Genomic DNA, 20,441 nt, shown 5'->3' on the forward strand with positions numbered 1-20,441 from the left:
TCTTAGCACTGTCATATAGAATAAAGATAAATAGCATTTACTCATCAATATTAAATAAAATAGCAAGTCTGTTTCAATTATTTGTGGTTAAAAAGCTTCAAATATTTCACTGTATTTAACCTTGTAGACTTTCTGACAAATTGATGGCCATTATTTTCTCATGATGCCTCATTTAATCTGGAGTACCTGTCTGCTGGCTTCAGTATATACCCTAGGCTCAGCTTGGCTAGATTCCTAACCCATAAAATATATATGGATAGACAAAAGTAGATTATATTTAGTCAAGGACCTAGCAGCCAGAAAGTAAATAAAGCCTCTATGTGGAATAAGACTTTGGTTTTATCACCATTTCCTTTAGTTTTATGGTACCTGCAACAGCAGGCATAAATTTCCTCTCTTCTTAGGCAGAATAATAAGGTTAAAGAAGGGTAGTTTACAGTTTAGGAGCTCCATATCTCTCTGAACCCAAATTCTCTGTATTTACCTTATACCATACCACATTGCCTTCTTCATGAGAAACTAAATCCATATTCATAAATAGCTACTACTTAATATAGCAAAAAGACTGTTAGACTTTGCAGTCAGTGTGTCCTAGTTGGGATATATAACTTTTTAGTTCTATCTTCTGGAAAGTCATGTATAAAATGGGAATTATGCTGTTCCTTAGATTTTAGAGAGTAGCCTCTTTTGCTTCTTTGGAAATAAAAGGGGACTATCTTATGGTGTAAATAAAATCTAAGACCTTTATTAGAACATACATTAATATCAAGCTTTGAGAATGAAAAGAGTTTCTAATTGTTGATTTCTATTTTTTGACTCTTGTATTTTAGGAGTTAAGTTCTTTTAATGAATTAAATGGATTGAAGTTCTCCTCTCCTACCCCTCCTTGCCTGCAAATCCCATAAGGACAGGGACTTAATTTGTTTTCTTCACAATATGCCTAAGTTTTAGAATAATACCTGCCAAGTTACAACTGCTCAATAAATACTTGTTGCATGAAAGAGAAGGTTTAAAAGGAACTGAAGGGAATATATACATGTTAGCGACTGGAAGAATAAGAATGTTAATGGCAAGAAATTGAGGCCCTGGCAGGGCTGACTATTATTTTGGAGGGAGATCAGTTGAATATGAGATGATAGTGGAATATGCAGAAGAAAGGAGCCTATAAAGAGTTAGAATATGGTCTAGAGGTCAGACAAGAAATCAGACAGGATGATAGAGCATTAACAAATATCACAAAAGTAATAATAGAAGCCCTTTAAGAGAACCATGATTCCAGGGCACCTGGGTGGCTCAGTTGGTTAAGCGTTCAGCTCTTGATTTCGGCTCCAGTCATGATCTCACTGTTCCTGAGATCAAGCCCAGTATTGGGCTCCATGGAGCCTGCTTGGGATTCTCTCCTTCTCTCTCTGTCTCTCCCCTCCTTGCACTATGTCTGTCTCAAAATAAATAATTAAAAAAAAAAAAAACTGTGATTCCATCACCATTGTCTATCATTTGGGTTCTGATAATACTTTACCATTTCAAAACATATTCACAGAAACCATTGAAAAATAGATGGCTTTGAGAACAGATTTGCTCTCTGAAGGAAGGAGGTTACATGAAGAAGAAAATGGATTCAAGAACTGAATTTGCGTCCAATAAGGGGTTAGGAAGTAGAGCTATCATCATGGGTAAAGAGAAGTGCTAAAAAAATGTTTAAGAAAAATTTGATAAAAATAGAGAGGGAAGCAAAGCATAAGAGACTCTTAAAGACAGAGAACAAAATGAGGGTTACTGGAAGAGAGTTGAGTTGGGATGGGCATTAAGGAAAACACTTGTTGGGATGAGCACTGGGTGTTATATGTAAGTGATGAATTCCTGGGTTCTACTCCTGAAACCAGTATTACACTGTATGATAACTAACTTGAGTTTAAATAAATAAATTTAAAAGAAAAAAGAGATATTTGAGAAGGACAATGATGATGAATTTAGTTCTTAGGAAATTCCTGGTGATGTGACGAGGGCCATTTCAACGCATTGATAAGATTAGAGTCATATTGAAGTGGGGATTCTAAGGCAGGGTCTATATCCTGTTCTTCCTGAAATCCTCAGTACAGTGTCACAGCAGTTTCTTGCTATAATTTTGACAGATGAATTGAATATATATTACTCTTATGATGTAGACTGGTGACACAGCATTGGGGATCTCTCAAGACAGCAGTGTAATAGACTGGTCAAGAACATGACATGTAATATAGACTGCCAGGCTCTAATCCCAATTCTGTCATTTTTAAGCTATGTGATCTTGGACAAGTTACATAATAAATAGCTCATTAACAACTAATACATGGTTCATATCTTCTGACTAGGTAAATCTACTTCTGAAAATTTATCCTAAAGGAAATTACTTATAAGAAATAAATATCTATAGGAACAATGACATTCAACACAGTGTTACTTTAAATAGAAAAACTTTGGCATCACTTAAATGTCTGGTTATAGGAGAAGTGGGAAACATAAATCTTAGTATTCTATACAATAAAAAATTATGAAGTCTAGCTATGAATGTTTATACCTCAAACTAGTGCTCGCTTCGGCAGCACATATACTATACCTCAAACTAGAAGGGAATACAGAATTCTTTTAAAAAATCTTTTTTTAAGTGTATTTTTGAGAGAGACAGAGCACAAGCGGGGGAAGGGTAGAGAGAGAGGGAGACACAGAGTCTGAAGCAGATTCCAGGCTGTAAGCTGTCGGCACAGAGCCTGATGAGGGGCTTGAACCCACAAACTGTGAGATAATGACCTGAGCCAAAGTCGGATGCCACCAACTGAGCCACCCAGGTGCCCCAAGCATACAGAATAATTCTAACAGTTTTAGGGAGGCAGGAACATGGGTAGTTTTGTTTGTATATATGACCATAATATTGCTTATAAGTTTAAAAAAAAAAAAAAGGAAAACATACAATATTTTCCCCATGTCAACAATTGATGATAATATGTATTTATAATGGTTGAATTATATAGTGTGATTCTAGTGGATAACTAAAATTAAAATGATTCTAAAAGTATATTCAAAATTAAAACCTTTTCTAAGAAGCATTTAATTCACAACAAAAAATTCATTTCTTAAAAATTTATTTAGAAAATAAAATTCAGATTCTGTAGGGTTCTGTGTAAGCCACATTTTATCTAGCCTTTCCTATCCCCATTTATAGTTTTAGCACAGAATGTTTATAGAGGTGTGGTACTATGTCTAATAAATTTAAGAACCTTTCCTGAGTAAATACGTATAAAGAAGCTATTTTAATATTTTAACTTCAGAATAATAAACTTTTTTGTTTGAATAATCAGAGTCTGGCAGATTGGATATGAGAACATTTGCAAAATGATCTGTCTCTTCTCTATATTGGGGAGGACCTAGAGATTTTTAATAAGAGAAAGAGATCTCTGTATCAACTGACCTCCTTCCAACTTGTATTAAATTTTCCCTGTTGATGAGGACCTGAGGTCTCCTGAATAAACTGAAAGAGAGACTAAATGATATATAGGACCTCTTCTTACTCAGCCTTTTTCTCATAAGAGCTTCCCAGCTTGGCTAACTCATTCAAATTGAAGAGTCCATCCTAGTTCCTTCATGGTCAGTTTTTTCTATCAGACCCATATGTCTAAGCTGAAACTAACCTAAAAGCAACCCAACTGTAACTAGGGGTTAGAGTTTGGCTCTGCTACCCTCCCATTGCTATTCTGGACTTGGGCATAGAAATGCAAATGATATCAGCCCTCCACAGTAAATGTAGGCATTCATCATCAGTTATGGGACTTATATGCCCATTTCATAATGTATTTATGTGTTTTCTCATATAGGCTGACTATATTGCAGCTGTTTTCCCCACCCTATTTTCCAATATCCTATTATAGCCACTAAATTGGCTTAATTATTAATCCTATGATCCTAGTACAAAGATGTATCAGGGAAATAGGCATAACTGTCAGGTCTAGGTTTGGCATTAGTTAAGGGAGCTCACCTAGACCTGTCATTGGTAAAGGCTATCACTGTGGAAAGGTCTTCTAGGACTAACCACAACTTATTCTCCTCAAACAGTATTACACTGCACAAATATATATCTTATTCTTTCAAAGGCTAGCCAATGACTATCAAGTAGAAAAATTTTTCCTAGGTCTAAAAATTAGACTTATGCATTACTTGCTGTACTTATATTCATTGCCACCATCCTTACTAAGTAAAGATGTACCTGAGAGAAATAGGGAAGAATAATAAAGAAAAAAAAGTTGCTGTGAAATGTGTAAGAATGTACCCTAAAGCATCTATGTAATTGACATATTAGTCTATACATGGCCCTTTCTGTTGCTTTCTTTCCTCCTGCCCTTCCTTTTTTCTTGTCTTCCCTTTTTTCTTCACTTCTTCATTTTTCGTTCCTTTTCCTCTTCCTATCCCTCTTCTTTTATTAGCCAATACCATAAAGATATTCAGCTTACTTTCTTTTAGTATTTTGTTCTAGAATGGAGTTTTTATAACTGTAAGAATTAGTCATTTAGCTTATTGTAAAACACTACTTCAATAGACATTTTATTAACATCTTAGGAATAGAGTTTATCTTTTAAATTTATCTTCTGTGTGTTCTTATTTCAAGATAGAAAGAAACTGGTTTTCATTTTTTCTTTACCACTTTAGGACTTTTCTTTTTGGTAGAGATGGAAATCCAAATAAACGGAATGTGCACAATGAAACATCTATGCATTTGTTGTGTATGGGACCTCAAATTATGATATCTGAAGGAGCCCTTCATCCTCGCTTAGCACGCCCGGCAGAAGATGATTTCAGAAGAGCAGATTGTCTGCAGATGATCTTAAGATGGAAAGGAGCAAAACTTGACCAAGGCGAATATGAGAGAGCAGCTATTGATGCTGTTGATAACAAAAAAAACACACCCCTACACTATGCTGCTGCCTCAGGGATGAAAACCTGTGTAGAGGTAAAACTTTGTTTTCTAATACTCTAAAAGTTGTGTATTTGGTAATACGTAATAATCAGAGCTTGTTTTGCTTAACAGTTACTTTAACTAGTCCTTTTTGTCTGCTTTGTGGTTCTACAAGAATCTGGACCCATTTTAAATAAACTCATTCCCTTATTTTAGGGAAAGATTAAAAACAAATCCATGAACAAGTCTACCTTGGGAATAAAATGGAATCAAGAGCAGTTAAAAATTGGCTAACATCCCAGAAGATAACAGTCATCAATTAAACCCTGTCACTGAGAGCAACGGCTTTAGTAGAGATATGTTCTACTTTTGCATTGATTTTTAGAAACCAGTTTATACATATTAGATGTGGCACATCTTAGCAAGTGTCACTTACAGCTGTATTATCTAGAATTGATCAGTTCCCTAAGCAAGGGATAAATATTAATGAATATATTTATTTCTTTTAAAAAAACATTTGTAATTTATTTTTTTATTTTTTAAATGTTTATTTTGGGGGGTGTGCAGTATGTAAGCTGGGGAGGAGCAGAGAGAATCCCCCTCTCTCAAGCAGGCTCTGTGCCCCAAAACATTTGTAATTTAAAATGTGCTGATTTTCTGTTTAATCTTCATTAATGTTAACGTGCTCCTGAAGACTATATTGCATTTGAATTTTTCCATATATATATTTCATATATAACAACAGGCTTAGGTAAAATCAGCCATATAATACAGGATCTTAGCTAAGAAATCATTGCTCTTTATAGTATCATCACTACTATACATACAACAGAATGGGTTTTTCTCAGCTACATTCATGTCAATCTGTACATAACTCATAAAAGTTCTTTTGTAGATATATTCAACTGTGAGTGGGGATCATTATAGATTGGATCACAGAATATCTATGTTACCAAAAATGTAGATCTTTGATGGAAAAGCAATGATCCTAATCAGATTGAAATACATATCCGGGGGGCGCCTGGGTGGCGCAGTCGGTTAAGCGTCCGACTTCAGCCAGGTCACGATCTCGCGGTCCGTGAGTTCGAGTCCCGCGTCAGGCTCTGGGCTGATGGCTCGGAGCCTGGAGCCTGTTTACGATTCTGTGTCTCCCTCTCTCTCTGCCCCTCCCCCGTTCATGCTCTGTCTCTCTCTGTCCCAAAAATAAATAAACGTTGAAAAAAAAAAAGAAATACATATCTGAAAATTTAGTGTTTCTTTAAATATATATATATATATATATATATTTGTATATATATAAGTATGTAAGTATATACTTACATATATAAATATATATATTTAAGTAGATATAAATATATAAAATATAAATATATATAAATTTGTATATTTAAATATATATTCATATCTATTTAAATACATATTTTTATATACACTATATAAATATATACTTCTGATCTTATGTTTTATTTATTGGTATTATTTGTGATACCGGTTAATTTTTTAGAATCTTTGGGGCGCCTTGGTTTAGTCGGTTAAGCATCTGACTCTTGATTTCAGCTCAGGTCATCATCTCACGGTTCATGAGGTTGAGCCCAGCCCTGGGCTCCATGCTGACAGCACAGAGGCTGCTTGGGTTCTCTCTTTCCCTCTCTCTCTCTGCCCCTTCCCCACTCACACTCTCTCTCAAAACAAACAAACAAACTTAAAAAAAATCTTTTAGTTAGGAGTGCTGGGTGGCTCAGTCGGTTAAGCATCTGACTTTGGCTCAGGTCATGATCTCCCAGCTTGTGGGTTTGAGCCCCACATCGGATTCTATGGTGACAGCTTGGAGCTTGGAGTCTTCTTTGAATTCTCTGTGTGTGTGTGTGTGTGTGTGTGTGTGTGTGTGTGTGTGTGTGTCTCTGAAAAATAAATAAAACATTTAAAAACATCAAAAATAAATATAAATAAATATCAATAAATCTTTTAGAATCTTTGCTATTTTGTCTCTTAAGATTGTGTCACCTTTGCCCACTAGCAAGTTAGTGACAGTCATTTAACCTGAGACTATTTTTTTAAGCAGTGCTTTCTAACACTGATTTATAGCGTGGTGGAAGGATATCCTAGGATTTGGGGATGGTGGTGCTATGAGTAGAATTCCTGAGACTTGACTTTTTTTTAGTTTATTTAATTTATTTTGAGACAGAGAGAGAGCAGAGAGAGAAGAGATAGAGAATCCCAAGCAGGCTCCACACTTTCCACGCAGAGCGCAACACGGGACTCAGACCCAAGAACTGTGAGATCATGACCTGAGCCAAAACCAGGAGTCTGATGCTTAACTAACTGAGCCATGCAGGTGCCCTGAATTCCTTTTTATACAAACCTTTTTGACTTTTTATACAAACCTTTTTGTGTATTGTTCTGTGCCCACCTCCTATGAAAGAATCTCTGCTATAGTGACTCATCATTATTGATGAGATTGCATATTTCTCAAGTGGGTTAGAGTAGATAATAGCGTATTCTTGATAGTAGTAATAATTCTCTTATTTTGCTGCTTTAATATCTTGCCTCCAAAAATTCCCTAGAAGCATTGCTTTAGTACTTGTTGATTTTGAAGTATGTTTACAATGACATGCTTATTAAATTGTTCTCCAAAATTGAGTACAGTGTTTTTACCAGTTTTATTTTTTGTTCAGTGAAGGAGATTAGTGCTAGGTTTATTCTGAATTAACAGGCCTGATGATTTGCTTTGTGTGAATGAATGTGTGTGTATGTTTCAACTGTTTGATCTGTCAGCAAATCACATTCATAAACCACACCGTTTGGGGACTATTTTCATTTTTCTGTATTCAGAGGAATTCTTTGCCCAAATGTAAAAATCCAAAAAGAGTCCTATAAATACCTTGGTTGTATTTATTCTTGTTTTCCTCAACATCCAGCGTATCATTTTACCTATATAAAGTTATCTTTAATCTTGTATATATACATGAGTGTACACTTGCCCGGCCTTAGGCCTTGAATGACTTTTGGTAATGCTTACTACTAATTAAACTAGAAGAGTTTCCGTGGGAAGTGTAGTTAATTTCCAGATGTCTTACTGTGTTTTCTAATAATACTAGTACATAAAACAAATACATTGAAATAAAGAACCTAATAAAAATACTTCTTACAGTATTAGTCTATAGTTATCTTCATGTAGTATCATACTCCTTGAGTTAAAAGAGTGTTATCAGGTATTAATTTTTTCGTAAAGCTAAAGGACTTAGTCTTCACAGTGATTATCTGTAGTACCTTGAGTGGGTCACTAAATCTCTTTGAGGTTATCAGTTCCAACCATCCAGGAGCAAATTATCACCATTACCTCAAAAGACCCCTTTTAGCACTAATTTTCTGTTGATCTTTGATTGCTATAAAATAGATCCTATTTTCAGTGTATAGCCTTTAAGGCTAAATTGATTATTTGATTGCACAGTTAAGGCCAAGCTTTTTTTTTTTTTTTTTTTTTTTTTTACTCATTTCTATGAAAATATACCTTCTCTAATTCTTTAAAATGTTTTTCTATGTTTATTTAAAGACAGAGTTGATGAACTCATCAGGTGATAATTTCTTATGTACATTTAATAATTAAAAAGGTTCGTTTTTCTTTATTTTTTTTGGCTCATTATTTCAAACCATAAAAATGAAAGATTAACTTTAAAACTTACCCTTCTCCTTGTAATAATTGTGTTGCATAGTAAGCTAAAGGTACAAAACACACACACACGCAACATAACATAAGAAAAAACTCTTAATCATAGAATTCTTCTGGGAACTTCCAAGTGTGGCGGTATCAGTGGCTCTATATAAGATATCGCAACCGACCGGGCGCCTGGGTGGCACAGTCGGTTAAGCGTCCGGCTTCAGCCAGGTCACCATCTCGCGGTCCTTGAGTTTGAGCCCCACGTCAGGCTCTGGGCTGATGGCTCAGAGCCTGGAGCCTGTTTCCGATTCTGTGTCTCCCTCTCTCTCTGCCCCTCCCCCGTTCATGCTCTGTCTCTCTCTGTCCCAAAAATAAATAAACGTTGAAAAAAAAAAAAAAAAGATACCGCAACCGAGTGTGTAGTTCTCCTGCTATACTGCTGCTGAGTTGACTTCCTTGTATTGACATTCCAAGAGTCTGTCAAATTCAACATTTCAAAAACTGTACTTAGTCATTTCTACCCTCTAGCTCCTCCTCATGACTGCCTTCTATTAGTGATGCCATCATTATCCCTATATCTAATCTTGATACCTGAATTTACCTTGGACTGGTTTTTGGTTTTGTGTTTGTTTTTTTGCATCAAACTCATGCCACTCATGTGCAGAATAGAGCTCTTCCTTTTCTCTTTTGGCCAGCCTCCTTTTTAATCTCTGTTGACTACTCTGTAACCAGGTGCTTATATTGAATCCTCACTTTGGTGTATTTATCAAAACTTCGTTAAGTAGGAAAACCTGGAGTTTCACAAATGATTCAAACTCATTTAGGAGATAAAAGTAACACAAAGAGGAGTGGGCTGCAATTGTTTGAAAGTTGAAAATGCTTGTATGTTAAACATATATAAGGACAAATGATAAATGAAGCCCCTCTAATTCTAATTTTTTTATATTTCAAAGAATTTTTCCAGGGGTCAGCAAACTTTTTTTCTGTGAAAGCCAAATAGTAAATATTTTAGGCAACTGCTCAACTCAGCCATTGTAACCTGAAAGCAGCCATAGACAATATGTAAACAAATGAGCATGGCAGTGTTCGGTAAAACTTTGTTTATGGACGCTCCCACTTGACTTTCTTATGATTTCCACATATAATGAAATATTCTTTTGATTTTTCATTCAACCATTTAAAAATGTAAGAACAGTTTCTAGTTCATGGACTGTATAGGAACAGACAACAGGCTGAATTTGGCTCACAGATGGTTTTGCCTTCGATCCCTATATTATGCACAGAATTGGAAAAGGGAAGCAAAGATGACTCCACAAGCTTATTTTAAATATATAAAATAACACACTTTCAATGTGTAGCAAGTCCTATATGCTTTAATTATACAAATAATTTTTAAAATACTATGTAATGGATACCCAGTACCCAAAAATGGAACTCCAATAAAATATAAATCTTAAAAGAATTTATTTAATACAGTGAATAATGCATTTTTTCTTAGTTGCTGAGTTTTTGTTTTTCTATTTCTTTAGAATAGAGATGGGCTTTGGAGACGAATGATGGGTTAGTTCTATTAGCATGCCCCAATTAAAAGCCCAGTGATCTTTCTCCTCTTGGCAGACTTCCCTAAGAGTCAGCCTAGTCATTAAGCCTCATTTTATTTGTATTAGTGCTTTTCCTGTCATAGTCATTCGATAAATGGTTGATGTGCAGAGGTTATTGGTTTTGATAGTGCTTCATTCTTTGTGAAAAGTGTGTTTTTAAATGAGCATTATCTTGGGTATTTCCTGTGCACCCCTGTCCTACTTGCTTATTCAAAGCTTTAAGTATGGATGCTTATTGTTAGATCAAATAGAGGTCACTAGAAAACCAAAGGTGGTAAATCACTTTTCTCTTTACAGCCATAAGGCCTATTTGACACTTTGGCAGCTATCAGAGCATTTCACACTTCATTGGAAAGCCATAAAAACCATTCACAGGTCAGACTGAAGAGTTTTATTTAATTATATTGTGTTTTTTAGCACCTGGAGTTTTAAAACTCAAAAGAATACAGAAATTTTCGTCCCAGCTCAGCAACTGAGTAACTGCCTATCTGAGCCTCAGTTTTCTAATATTTAATCAAGAAAATTGTGATCTCATTTCTACCTCCGAAATGTTTCTATGCTAAGGGCTATATTAATTATTTGGGCAGTAAATATTAAAGGCATTGAAGAGAAAGACCATTTTAATTTTACTTATCCTGGAAGAATTCGCGGGTAGTAGTATAATTTGAGTGGGTAAGATATTAGTATTTGGAGCATACTTAAAAGTGTGCCCCTTGGACCTGTAGCATCAGCTATTACTGGGAGCTTGTTATAAATACAAAATCTTGGCCCCACCAGGCCTCCACATTTCCAAATCAGAATCTCTCGGGGTAAACTCCAAGAATGTTTTAAGCAAGTTCTGCTGGTTATTTGTTTACATGTCAGAGTTTGAGAAGCACTGTTCCAGGTCTCAGACATATGCAGATTAAAGCATTTTGCAGAAGAATGATAAGACAGATGACTTAAAATAAAGATAGAGGCCATACCAAGTAGAAAATACTAAATGCCAAGGCCAAGAATTTGAGATTTCTAGAAAGTTGAGCCACTGAAAATTTTTTATCAGAGAAGTGCTATTATGAAAGCAAATATGGTTAAGATTAGCCTAATGGTTGTTGTGTAGAATAGATTTGAATGGGATACTTGTAAAGCAGTGTTTCTTGATGCCTTGCCACACAAACAGTGGTCCTCAGACTGGCACTGGCGTTAATTATTTGGAAACCTGTTGGAAATGCAGAATCTTAGGCCTCATTCCAGACCAAATAAATCTGAATCTGTAGTTTAACCAGATACCAAGGTGATTCGTATTCACATTAAGGTTTCAGAAGTCCTGGCATAGAGGATAGTCAGTGAGACACCTATAGTGGAATCATAACGCTTCTTGTAAAAAGTGCATATATCTAGTCCCCATCCCACCCCACCCCATTTCCCCCTAATACGACTATCAGGCTACCCAGATGATTCTTAAACAGTTTGAAAGCCTTTGTGCTGGAACAGTAGTTGTAAACATGGCTGCATGCAAAAAAATCCCATAGTGCAGACCCTATCTCTGATCAATAAAATTGTAATTTCTGAGGTGGGGGCCTAGACACTAGTATTTGAACTTCTCCAGATGGTTCCAGTGGGCAGCCAAGGTTGAAAACCAGTGTACTAAAGAGAATGATAGGAGCTAAATTACTGCACTAATTCTGGTATGAACTGAAAAAAAGCCTGGATTTGTGTGGTCGTATTGGAAATGAAAGAATGAGGCAGATGCAAGGGACATTGTGAAGACCTGGTAGCATTTGGTGACTTGGTCAATTGATACAAGAAAGTGTGGGAGACTAAGGGTTAAATATGATGGAAGCTTTAGGGGCACCTGCCTGATTCTTGATCTCAGGATTGGGAGTTCAAGTCCCACATTGGGCCTAGAGCTTACTTAAAAAAGTAAAATCTGTGCCTTAAAAAAAAAAGATGGAGACTTTAAAATGTTAATGTTAAGCTCTCTTTGAATGATTTGATTTTCCACATTTTCTATAACAATCTGCTATCATACTTATAATTAGAGTAAAGCAAATTATTTTTAAGTAGAATGTGTATGGTTTTGAGCCTGGGTTACTTTGAAGCCTGCTATCAATTAACAGACATTAAAAAAGTAAGATGAGGTAAAGGAATTTGTTCAAATACCGAATTGAGTTTTCATTTAGAAGGATGGATATTGAGGTCCTGGATTAGCTACATGAAATGGTATTCAGGTTATTGAAAATTAGGACTAGTTGTTTGGGAGTAAAGAATATAGATTTAGAATTAAGTGTCATCTGCATAGAGTCAAAAACTAAAAACAAGGTATAGATGAGTAGCCTAAGGAAAAGACTTTAACTTATAGACAAAATTACAGGGTTAAAGTCACAGCATCAATTTGGAGAATACCTGTATTTAAAGGGAGTGAAAAAAAGAGGTGGTCTATGAAGCAAAAAGAAAAAGCAGAGAAAAGAACTGAGATAACACTGTCAAGGGTGCCAAGAGAATTTCAAGGGTAGAAGATAATCAGTCATGTGACATGCCGCAAAGAGATAAAGCTATTAGAAAACCAAGAATGGCTGTTGAATTTGAGAGTACTTACGATTTTCAGAAATACTGTTTTAGTGAAATGATCAGGGTAAAAGTCATTGCTGGGAGTAATTGAGTCATTTGCTGGGGAAGTGGAGAGACAGTGGGTGTCAGTCACTAATTTGAGAAATGTGGCCAGGAAAGAAAGGAAAACATTGGGAAAGTAACTAGAAGGATAACAAAACTAAGATAAAGAACACGTGTACCAGGAGCCAATAAAAAGTTGTAGAGGGAAGATAGAGGGGTAATGGACTGCTCAAGGTCATACAGGAAATAGAGATGATGAAATGGTAATTTTCAACCAGAACAGACTTTAACAATTACCTTTTTTTAACATCTTTTCTCAAGATTGTATAAACCTCATTTTACCCATGGATTTGTGTATACTGAGACTTAAGTCAATTGACTTGTCCTGAGTTACCAGCCACTTAGATTATGGGTCAAAGGGTTGGGGAGGGATTTGTCTTGAATACTAGGGGCTGCCCTACCCCTCTCCCTTTGAGGTTATAAACAGAAAGGAAGGCAAAATAGATGAACAGATGTGTTGAGATAGTAATAATCAGATGTTTCTTTTAAGGTAGAACATTTCATGTACTACCAAGTGTATAAAATAGACTAAAAATCACGTTTGAATAAAGTATTCATTCCTCCTTGCTTGAGAGTAAGGAAGGTGATTAAAAACTACCTGTTCAAAAAAAAAATAAAAAATAAAAAATAATAATTAAAAAAAAAAACAACTACCTGTTCAGAACCCCAAGTAACTTCCTTACTGCATATAAGCAGAACATCTGACTTTTTGCAGCATTGATTTCATGGATATCCCTACCTAAAACATCTTTCACTTATTGGTGTTCCCAACCTGATGCCCCAAATTTCAGCAAGCCGAAATAACTTTTTAAAAAATTTTTTTTAATGTTTGTTTATTTTTGAGAGAGAGCGCATGCACATGAGTGGGGGAGGGGCTCAGAGAGAAGGAGACACAGAATCTGAAGCAGGCTCCAGCTCTGAGCTGTCAGCACAGAGCCTGACGCAGGACTTAAACCCAAGAACCTTGACATTGTGACCTGAGCCGAAGTTGAACGCTTAACTAACTGAGCCACCCAGGTGCCACCCCCCCATTTTTTTTTAACCCCAAGGAATGCAGTCTACGCTCCAGTATATCCTCTTAAGAAGGTTCCCCACAGCAGTATTCTGGAATGGCATAACCTCTTAAATTTTGTTGTCTTTGCTTTTGTTAAGGACTGGGGCATTAAGTTAAAGGTGATTTATCTTGTTGGCTAATACTTAAATCTCTTCTGTGGTAATATCTGTTGTGAAAGTAAATCACATACATCATGGCTTTGAAAGCTTTCCCAGTGTTCATTTTAGAAATCATTTTCCGACTACTCTGAATAAAAAACCAGAAAATAAAGTCGGCTCTCTTAGTGCAATAGCAATCAGAAGCAAATAGTTAATTGTCTGTTAGGATTGGGTACCCTGTGAAGCAGAAAGGCTAAAAAATAGTAATAGACTGTACTATACGTATGATAAGTCTCTGGACTTACTACAAGTCCCCAGTATTGAGTATATTATAAAATGTAAATATATCCATTTCCACAGACACGTAGGTGATAGTCTAGGGTCACTGCTTATCAGACTTTTATGTGCTTAAGAATCTCTTGGACATCAGAATCAGATTCTGATTCAGAGGACTGGAGTGGAAGGGATTTGGGTAGTTAAGGCTGAGATTCAGCATTTCTAACAAACTCCCAGTTGATACTTTGACTAGGAAAGTTCTAGGTGGTAAATAGCAGGCTCTAGAAGGTAGCTACAGCAGTGACTGCTTAGAGATATGCTTAACAATTTTTTTTGAAGGGCCAGATGTAAAGAGTAAATACTTTAAACTTTGTGGCCATAAGCTGTATTCTTCCTGATTTATTTCTATGCTTGTTTTTAACAATTAAAACCAATTTTTTTAAACCATTTTAGCTCTGAGGTATACCTTCAGCCTAGAGCAAGAAACTTAAGGTCATATCCATTGGGCTTGTCAAGTTAGCCCATGGCTTTCAGGCCCGGCATTGATATAAGTCCTTTATGTTGTCAGGCCTCTTGGGATGGCTATAGAGGAATCATAAGGATTCCAGTTCCAAAAGCAATAAAGAAACTTTATAGGAAGATCTGAATGTTTGTTGTAGGGAGAAAAGATAAAATTATATGGAAGAAAATGGGAAGAAGCTACCTTTTTTATTAAATGCCATAAAAAATAAAAACTAAAAACTATTCACTTTTAGATCATAAGTAAGATCTAGGTAGAACTTTATGGTGGACCCAGGATGTATTTGACTTCTTTTAATTTATGTGATCAGCCTGTTCTGTGTGTCTGTACAATATCCAATTATGGTTATAAGAAATTGGTCAAACTTTTGTCTGAATCCCAGTTCTCTTGCTTGCCAGGTGGGTAACTTTGGTCAAGTTACCTAACTTTTCTGAGACATTATAATATCTCTGGGGTTGTTAATATTAAATAAGAATGTGTACTTGAATTACTTAACATCAGGCTTGGAACTTAGAAGACACTCAATAAATGGTAGCTGTTACTATGTTATTATGATCATGACTGAATTCTATAAAAGAATCAGCTCCATGACTAATTGTCAGGCTGTCCTTTAGGGTAGATTGTGTCCTAGATTATGGTCCTCATGGCATAATGTCCTTCCTAATGTTTCTGTAGACATAATGGGGAAATTTGAACCTATAGCCTCTAGTAACAACATATTTAACTTCTGCAAAACTGTCAGAAACCTCAATAGTGATAAATAAGTCACTATTACATGTATTTTTTTAATGTTTGTTTGTTTATTTATTTATTTATTTATTTATTTATTTATTTTTAACATTTATTTATTTTTGAGACAGAGAGAGACAGAGCATGAACAGGGGAGGGGCAGAGAGAGAGGGAGACACAGAATCTGAAACAGGCTCCAGGCTCTGAGCGGTCAGCACAGAGCCCGACGCGGGGCTGGAACTCACGGACCATGAGATCATGACCTGAGCCGAAGTCGGACGCTTAACCGACCGAGCCACCCAGGCGCCCCAATGTGTATTTATTTTTGAGAGAGAGCAAGCTAGGGAGGGGTGAGAGGGGGCAGAGGATCTGAAACAGGTTCTGCGCTGACAACAGTGAGTCTGATGTAGGGCTCAGACTCACAAACTGTGAGATCATGACCTGAGCCAAAGTTGGATAGTCAACTGACTGAGCCACCCAGGTGCCCTTTTCCATGTATTTTTAAGGTGATATTTCTTGGAATGAAATCCCACCTTTAAAAATTGAAAGATTGTAGGGGTACCTGGGTGGCTCAGTTGGTTGAGCATCTGACTTTGGCTCAGGTCATGATCTCACAGCTTGTGGGTTCGGGCCCCGTTCTGGGCTCTGTGCTGACGGCTCAGAGCCTGGAGCTGCTTTGGATTCTGTGTCTCCCCTCTCTCTGCCTCACCCCTACTCGCACTGTCTCTCTTAAAAATAATAAAATAATAAAATATTTTTAAAAAATTGAAAGATTGTTTGGGTCTCCTGGGTAGCTTAGTCAGTTAAGTGTCTGACTCTTGGTTTCAGTTCAGGTCATGATTTCATCGTTTATGGGTTCGAGCCCTGCATCAAGCTCTTAGGCTGACAGCAGAGCCTGCTTTGGATTTTCTGCCTGCTTCAGATTCTGTCTCCCTCTCTCTCTCTTTCTCTCTCTCTCTGCCCCTTCCCCACCCAGTCTCTGTCTCCTCTCTTTCTGTCTTTCTCTCACACACACAAAAATAAACATTTTTTTTAAATGCTAATAAACAAGAATTACCATCTTAAAATCAAAGTCACTGGTATTGGGACACCTGGGTGGCTCTGTGGGTTGAGTGTCCATCTTCAGCTCAGGTAATGAGCTCGTGGTCTGTAAGTTTGAGCCCCACATCGGGCTCTGTGCTGACAGCTTGGAGCCTGGAGCCTGCTTCTGATTCTGCGTGTGTCTCTCTCTCTCTCTCTCTCTCTCTCTCTCTCTCTCTCTCTCTCTCTGCCCCTCCCCTGCTCACACTCTGTTTCTCTATCAAAAATAACTAAACATTAAAAATATTTTTTTAAAAAGTCACTGGTATCTAAATTTTTATTGTTATTTCAAGTACATACTGTTGTATTTTTGTTGCACTTCATTATATTGTTAATTTTTTCAAATACATAGCATGAAGTAACCTGTTTAAATCTGTGGTTGCAAGTTTTTGAAAAAATCTTTTTTAGCTTTTAGTAAAACACGGAGGAGACTTGTTTGCTGAGAATGAGAATAAAGATACTCCTTGTGATTGTGCTGAAAAGCAGCACCACAAAGATTTGGCCCTCAATCTGGAATCACAAATGGTATTCTCACGAGATCCTGAAGCTGAAGAAATAGAAGCTGAATATGCTGCGTTAGACAAACGAGAGGTAAGGTGTTTTTTTTTTTTAAATAAATGATATGGATTTTATATTAAATTTTATTTTTCTACTTTAAAATCCAGTTTGTGTGGTCTTCTCTGCAATATGCTTAACACCATTTCATCTGTATAGCCATAAGTAGGGACGCCTGGGTGGCTCAGTCGGTTGAGTGTCCGACTTCGGCTCAGGTCATAATTGCGGTTCGAGCCCCGTGTCGGGCTCTGTGCTGACAGCTCAGAGCCTGGAGCCTGCTTTTCATTCTGTATCTCCCTCTCTCTTTGCCCCTCCCCCGCTCATGCTCTGTCTCTCTCTCTCCCTGTCAAAAATAAATAAACATTAAAAAAAAATGTTATATAGCCGTAAGTATAAAAATACATCTAGAAAATCTGGAGGTGGTAACTGTCCTCTAAAATATGTATATGTTTACTTATATTTAAGTAGAGATGCTAATGTGTAATATGAACTCCTAACCATTTCTACTGTTCTAAAACTGCAGTCCTCCTGTTCCTCAGTCCTTCCTGTCTTCTAGGTTGCTCTTATCAACAAACATGCTTTGCTAACTTTTATCTTAAAAACAAAACATAGCAAAAACAGCAAAACAGTCACTCCATTGACCACTTTTCTCCCTTTCCCTCTTCAGTTGTAGCCCCATATCTCTGAGCCTCTTGCAGCGTGACTTTTCCTCCTTTCTATTTTGTTGGAAGTGCATTTGTCATGGATATCAAGAGTTGCCATTTTGCCAAATCCAGTGGGTACTGTTCTCTCCCACTCTTACTTGAATTCCTCTGCAGCACTTGACACAATTGACCACTCCCTTCTTAGTGAAGCATTCTTCCCTTAGCTTCAGGGACATTGTTCTTTGGTTTTCCTTTAAGTCTTTCTTGTTTCAGTAAACATTACCTCCCTCCACTGAATTGCTTAAGCATAAATGGGCAAGCGTTTCAGTTCCTCATTTGTCCTTATATCCAAACAATCTGAGAATGTTGTCTATTTTACCTCCAAGAGTATAACCTAGATCCATTTACTCCTCCTAGTCTCTACTCCTACCTCCCCAGGCCCTCTCCACCCGAACCTCTCATCTGAGGTACTGTAACAGTTTCCTAACTGACCTCCTTCCTTCTGTTTTGGTCCCCCTAGAATCCATTTTGTACACATAAGCTGGAAAGACATTTTAAAACTTAAATTAGATCATATAAATCTCTTAAATTACTTAGTGACTTTTCATTGTACTTAGAATAAAATCCAAACTATTCTCTCAGATATAAAACCTTATATGGTCTCACTACTACCTCTCCCAACATCATCTCAAACCTTTCTTCCCAGCATATTTTGCTCTAATTATAATACCTAGACTACAGTAAGGTTTTTGCATTTGCTCTTTTCTATATCAGAAATCTTCTCCCAGTTTTTCTTTTGGCTGGCTCAGTAGTTCTTCAGAGAGGCAATCTTGGACTATTCTTTCCCAAATAGGTCCCTCTCCTTCATTATTCTTTACCATAACACCCTACTTTTTATAACACTCATCACATGCTGTAATGATTTTGTTTACGTACTTATTCTTTTTTTTGCCCTTCTTTCCTATTAGATGGTCAACTCCATGAGGGCCAGAATCATAACTGCCTTATTCAACAGAGTATTTTCAGTGTCTGACACACTGCTTACACAGTGAACATCCATAGATGGTATTTCTTAAGTATTTTGAGCTTCAGTATTCCAGATTACCAAAGGAACTGAGTTTCTTGGAATTAAGAAATTTATATTTTTTTACCCTTTGTGTTTCTTAAATTAGGTTATTTTATCGGAATGCTTTTTCAGGTTAAGTCACACATAGAGAGGCCAGTGTCCTAAACACTTTCACATGGTTGTTAAATTCACACAGTAAGCTTAAGTAACTGTTATGCCCCCTTCTTTTTTTAAATGAGGAAGATAAACCAGAAAATAGTTGAATAACCTACCAGGATCAAAGTGAGCTAAACCGATTCTTCGGACTTCAAGCCAAAGCATCTCTATTTGCTATACTGTCTTTTCATAATCTATCGTCTTGAGTCATACATACATATATACATACTATTACTGTAATAATTAATGTAATTTAGTCAGAAGAAAATATTTAAACAGTAATATTCTAAAAATAATGTGATTAAACTGAAAAACATTTAATGACTATATTTAGGCTTTTTATCAAAGATACTATCTTAACTTATAATTAAATCAGAAAAATAATAGTATTCATTATCAATAGACTTAAGATCTAAATGAATTTAATGTAACTATAATAAACTATTAAGTTAAGAAAAAGTTACATAACAATTTGATACTCGTTATATAGAAAAGACTAGTATATGTTGAGATTGAAGTATGCCAAAATGCTAATTATGGTATGGATAAGTTTTTCTACTATTATTATTTTTCTATTTTCATGCATTTCTTAAAATTTATAATGAGTATTTATTGCTGAAAAATGTAAAAAATTTCCTCCTTCCTGACTCTACCCCAGTGGTAACAATTTCTTGTGTGTATGTCTTGTTTAAGAAACATACATATGATATAAACAAACGTATAACATAGAATTTTTATTGCAAAAGGAAGGTCATTGAGTTCTGCTACAATATTTTTTTTCTGTAAAAAATTTTTTTTAATTTAAGTATAGTTGACACATAGTGTTACATTCGTTTCAGTTGTACAAAATTCAACAACTTTGTATGGTATGCAGTGGTCACCACAAATATATAGCTACCATATATCACCATACAATGCTATTACAATACCATTAATTTTATTCCCTAATAAATTAATGTGTACCTTTTATTCCCATGACTTATTTATTCCATAATTGGAAGCCCGTTTCTCACACTCCCCTTCACCCATTTTGCCCACCCCTTCACCATCCCTCCCTCTAGCAACCATTAGTTCTCTGTACGTATGTGTCTGTTCCTGCTTTTTTTTTTTATTCATTCGTTTTTTTTTTAGGTTCCATGTTTAAGTAAAATCATATGATATTTGTTTGTCTCTATCTGACTTATTTCACTTAGCCATAATACCCTGTATGTCCATCCAGTTGTTGCACATGTCAAGATCTCATCCTTTTTGTACAGCTTAGTGATATTCCATCAGGTATGTGTGTATACACCACATCTTTACCCATTCATCTATCAGTGGATGCTTAGATTGCTTCCATATCTTGACTATTGTAAATAATGCTGTAATAAACATAGGGGTGCATATATCTTTTCAAATTAGTGTTCTTGAGTTCTTTAGTAGTGGAAC

General features: G+C 36.1%; 1 protein-coding gene across 4 annotated transcripts in view; it reads left to right on the forward strand.

Moving 5' to 3' along the window:
• ANKIB1 (ankyrin repeat and IBR domain containing 1) overlaps positions 1-20,441 on the forward strand; it is a 146,524-nt gene that overhangs the window by 60,007 nt on the left and 66,076 nt on the right. For all 4 annotated transcript variants that reach the window (XM_011280382.4, XM_011280381.4, XM_045052363.1 and 1 more), the window contains 2 exons: positions 4,678-4,978; positions 17,001-17,183. In XM_011280382.4, the coding sequence (XP_011278684.1) occupies positions 4,678-4,978; positions 17,001-17,183 (484 nt within the window). The remainder of the gene's footprint in view (positions 1-4,677; positions 4,979-17,000; positions 17,184-20,441) is intronic.

This window comes from Felis catus, chromosome A2 (assembly GCF_018350175.1).
Source record: "Felis catus isolate Fca126 chromosome A2, F.catus_Fca126_mat1.0, whole genome shotgun sequence".
Lineage (NCBI taxonomy): Eukaryota > Metazoa > Chordata > Mammalia > Carnivora > Felidae > Felis > Felis catus.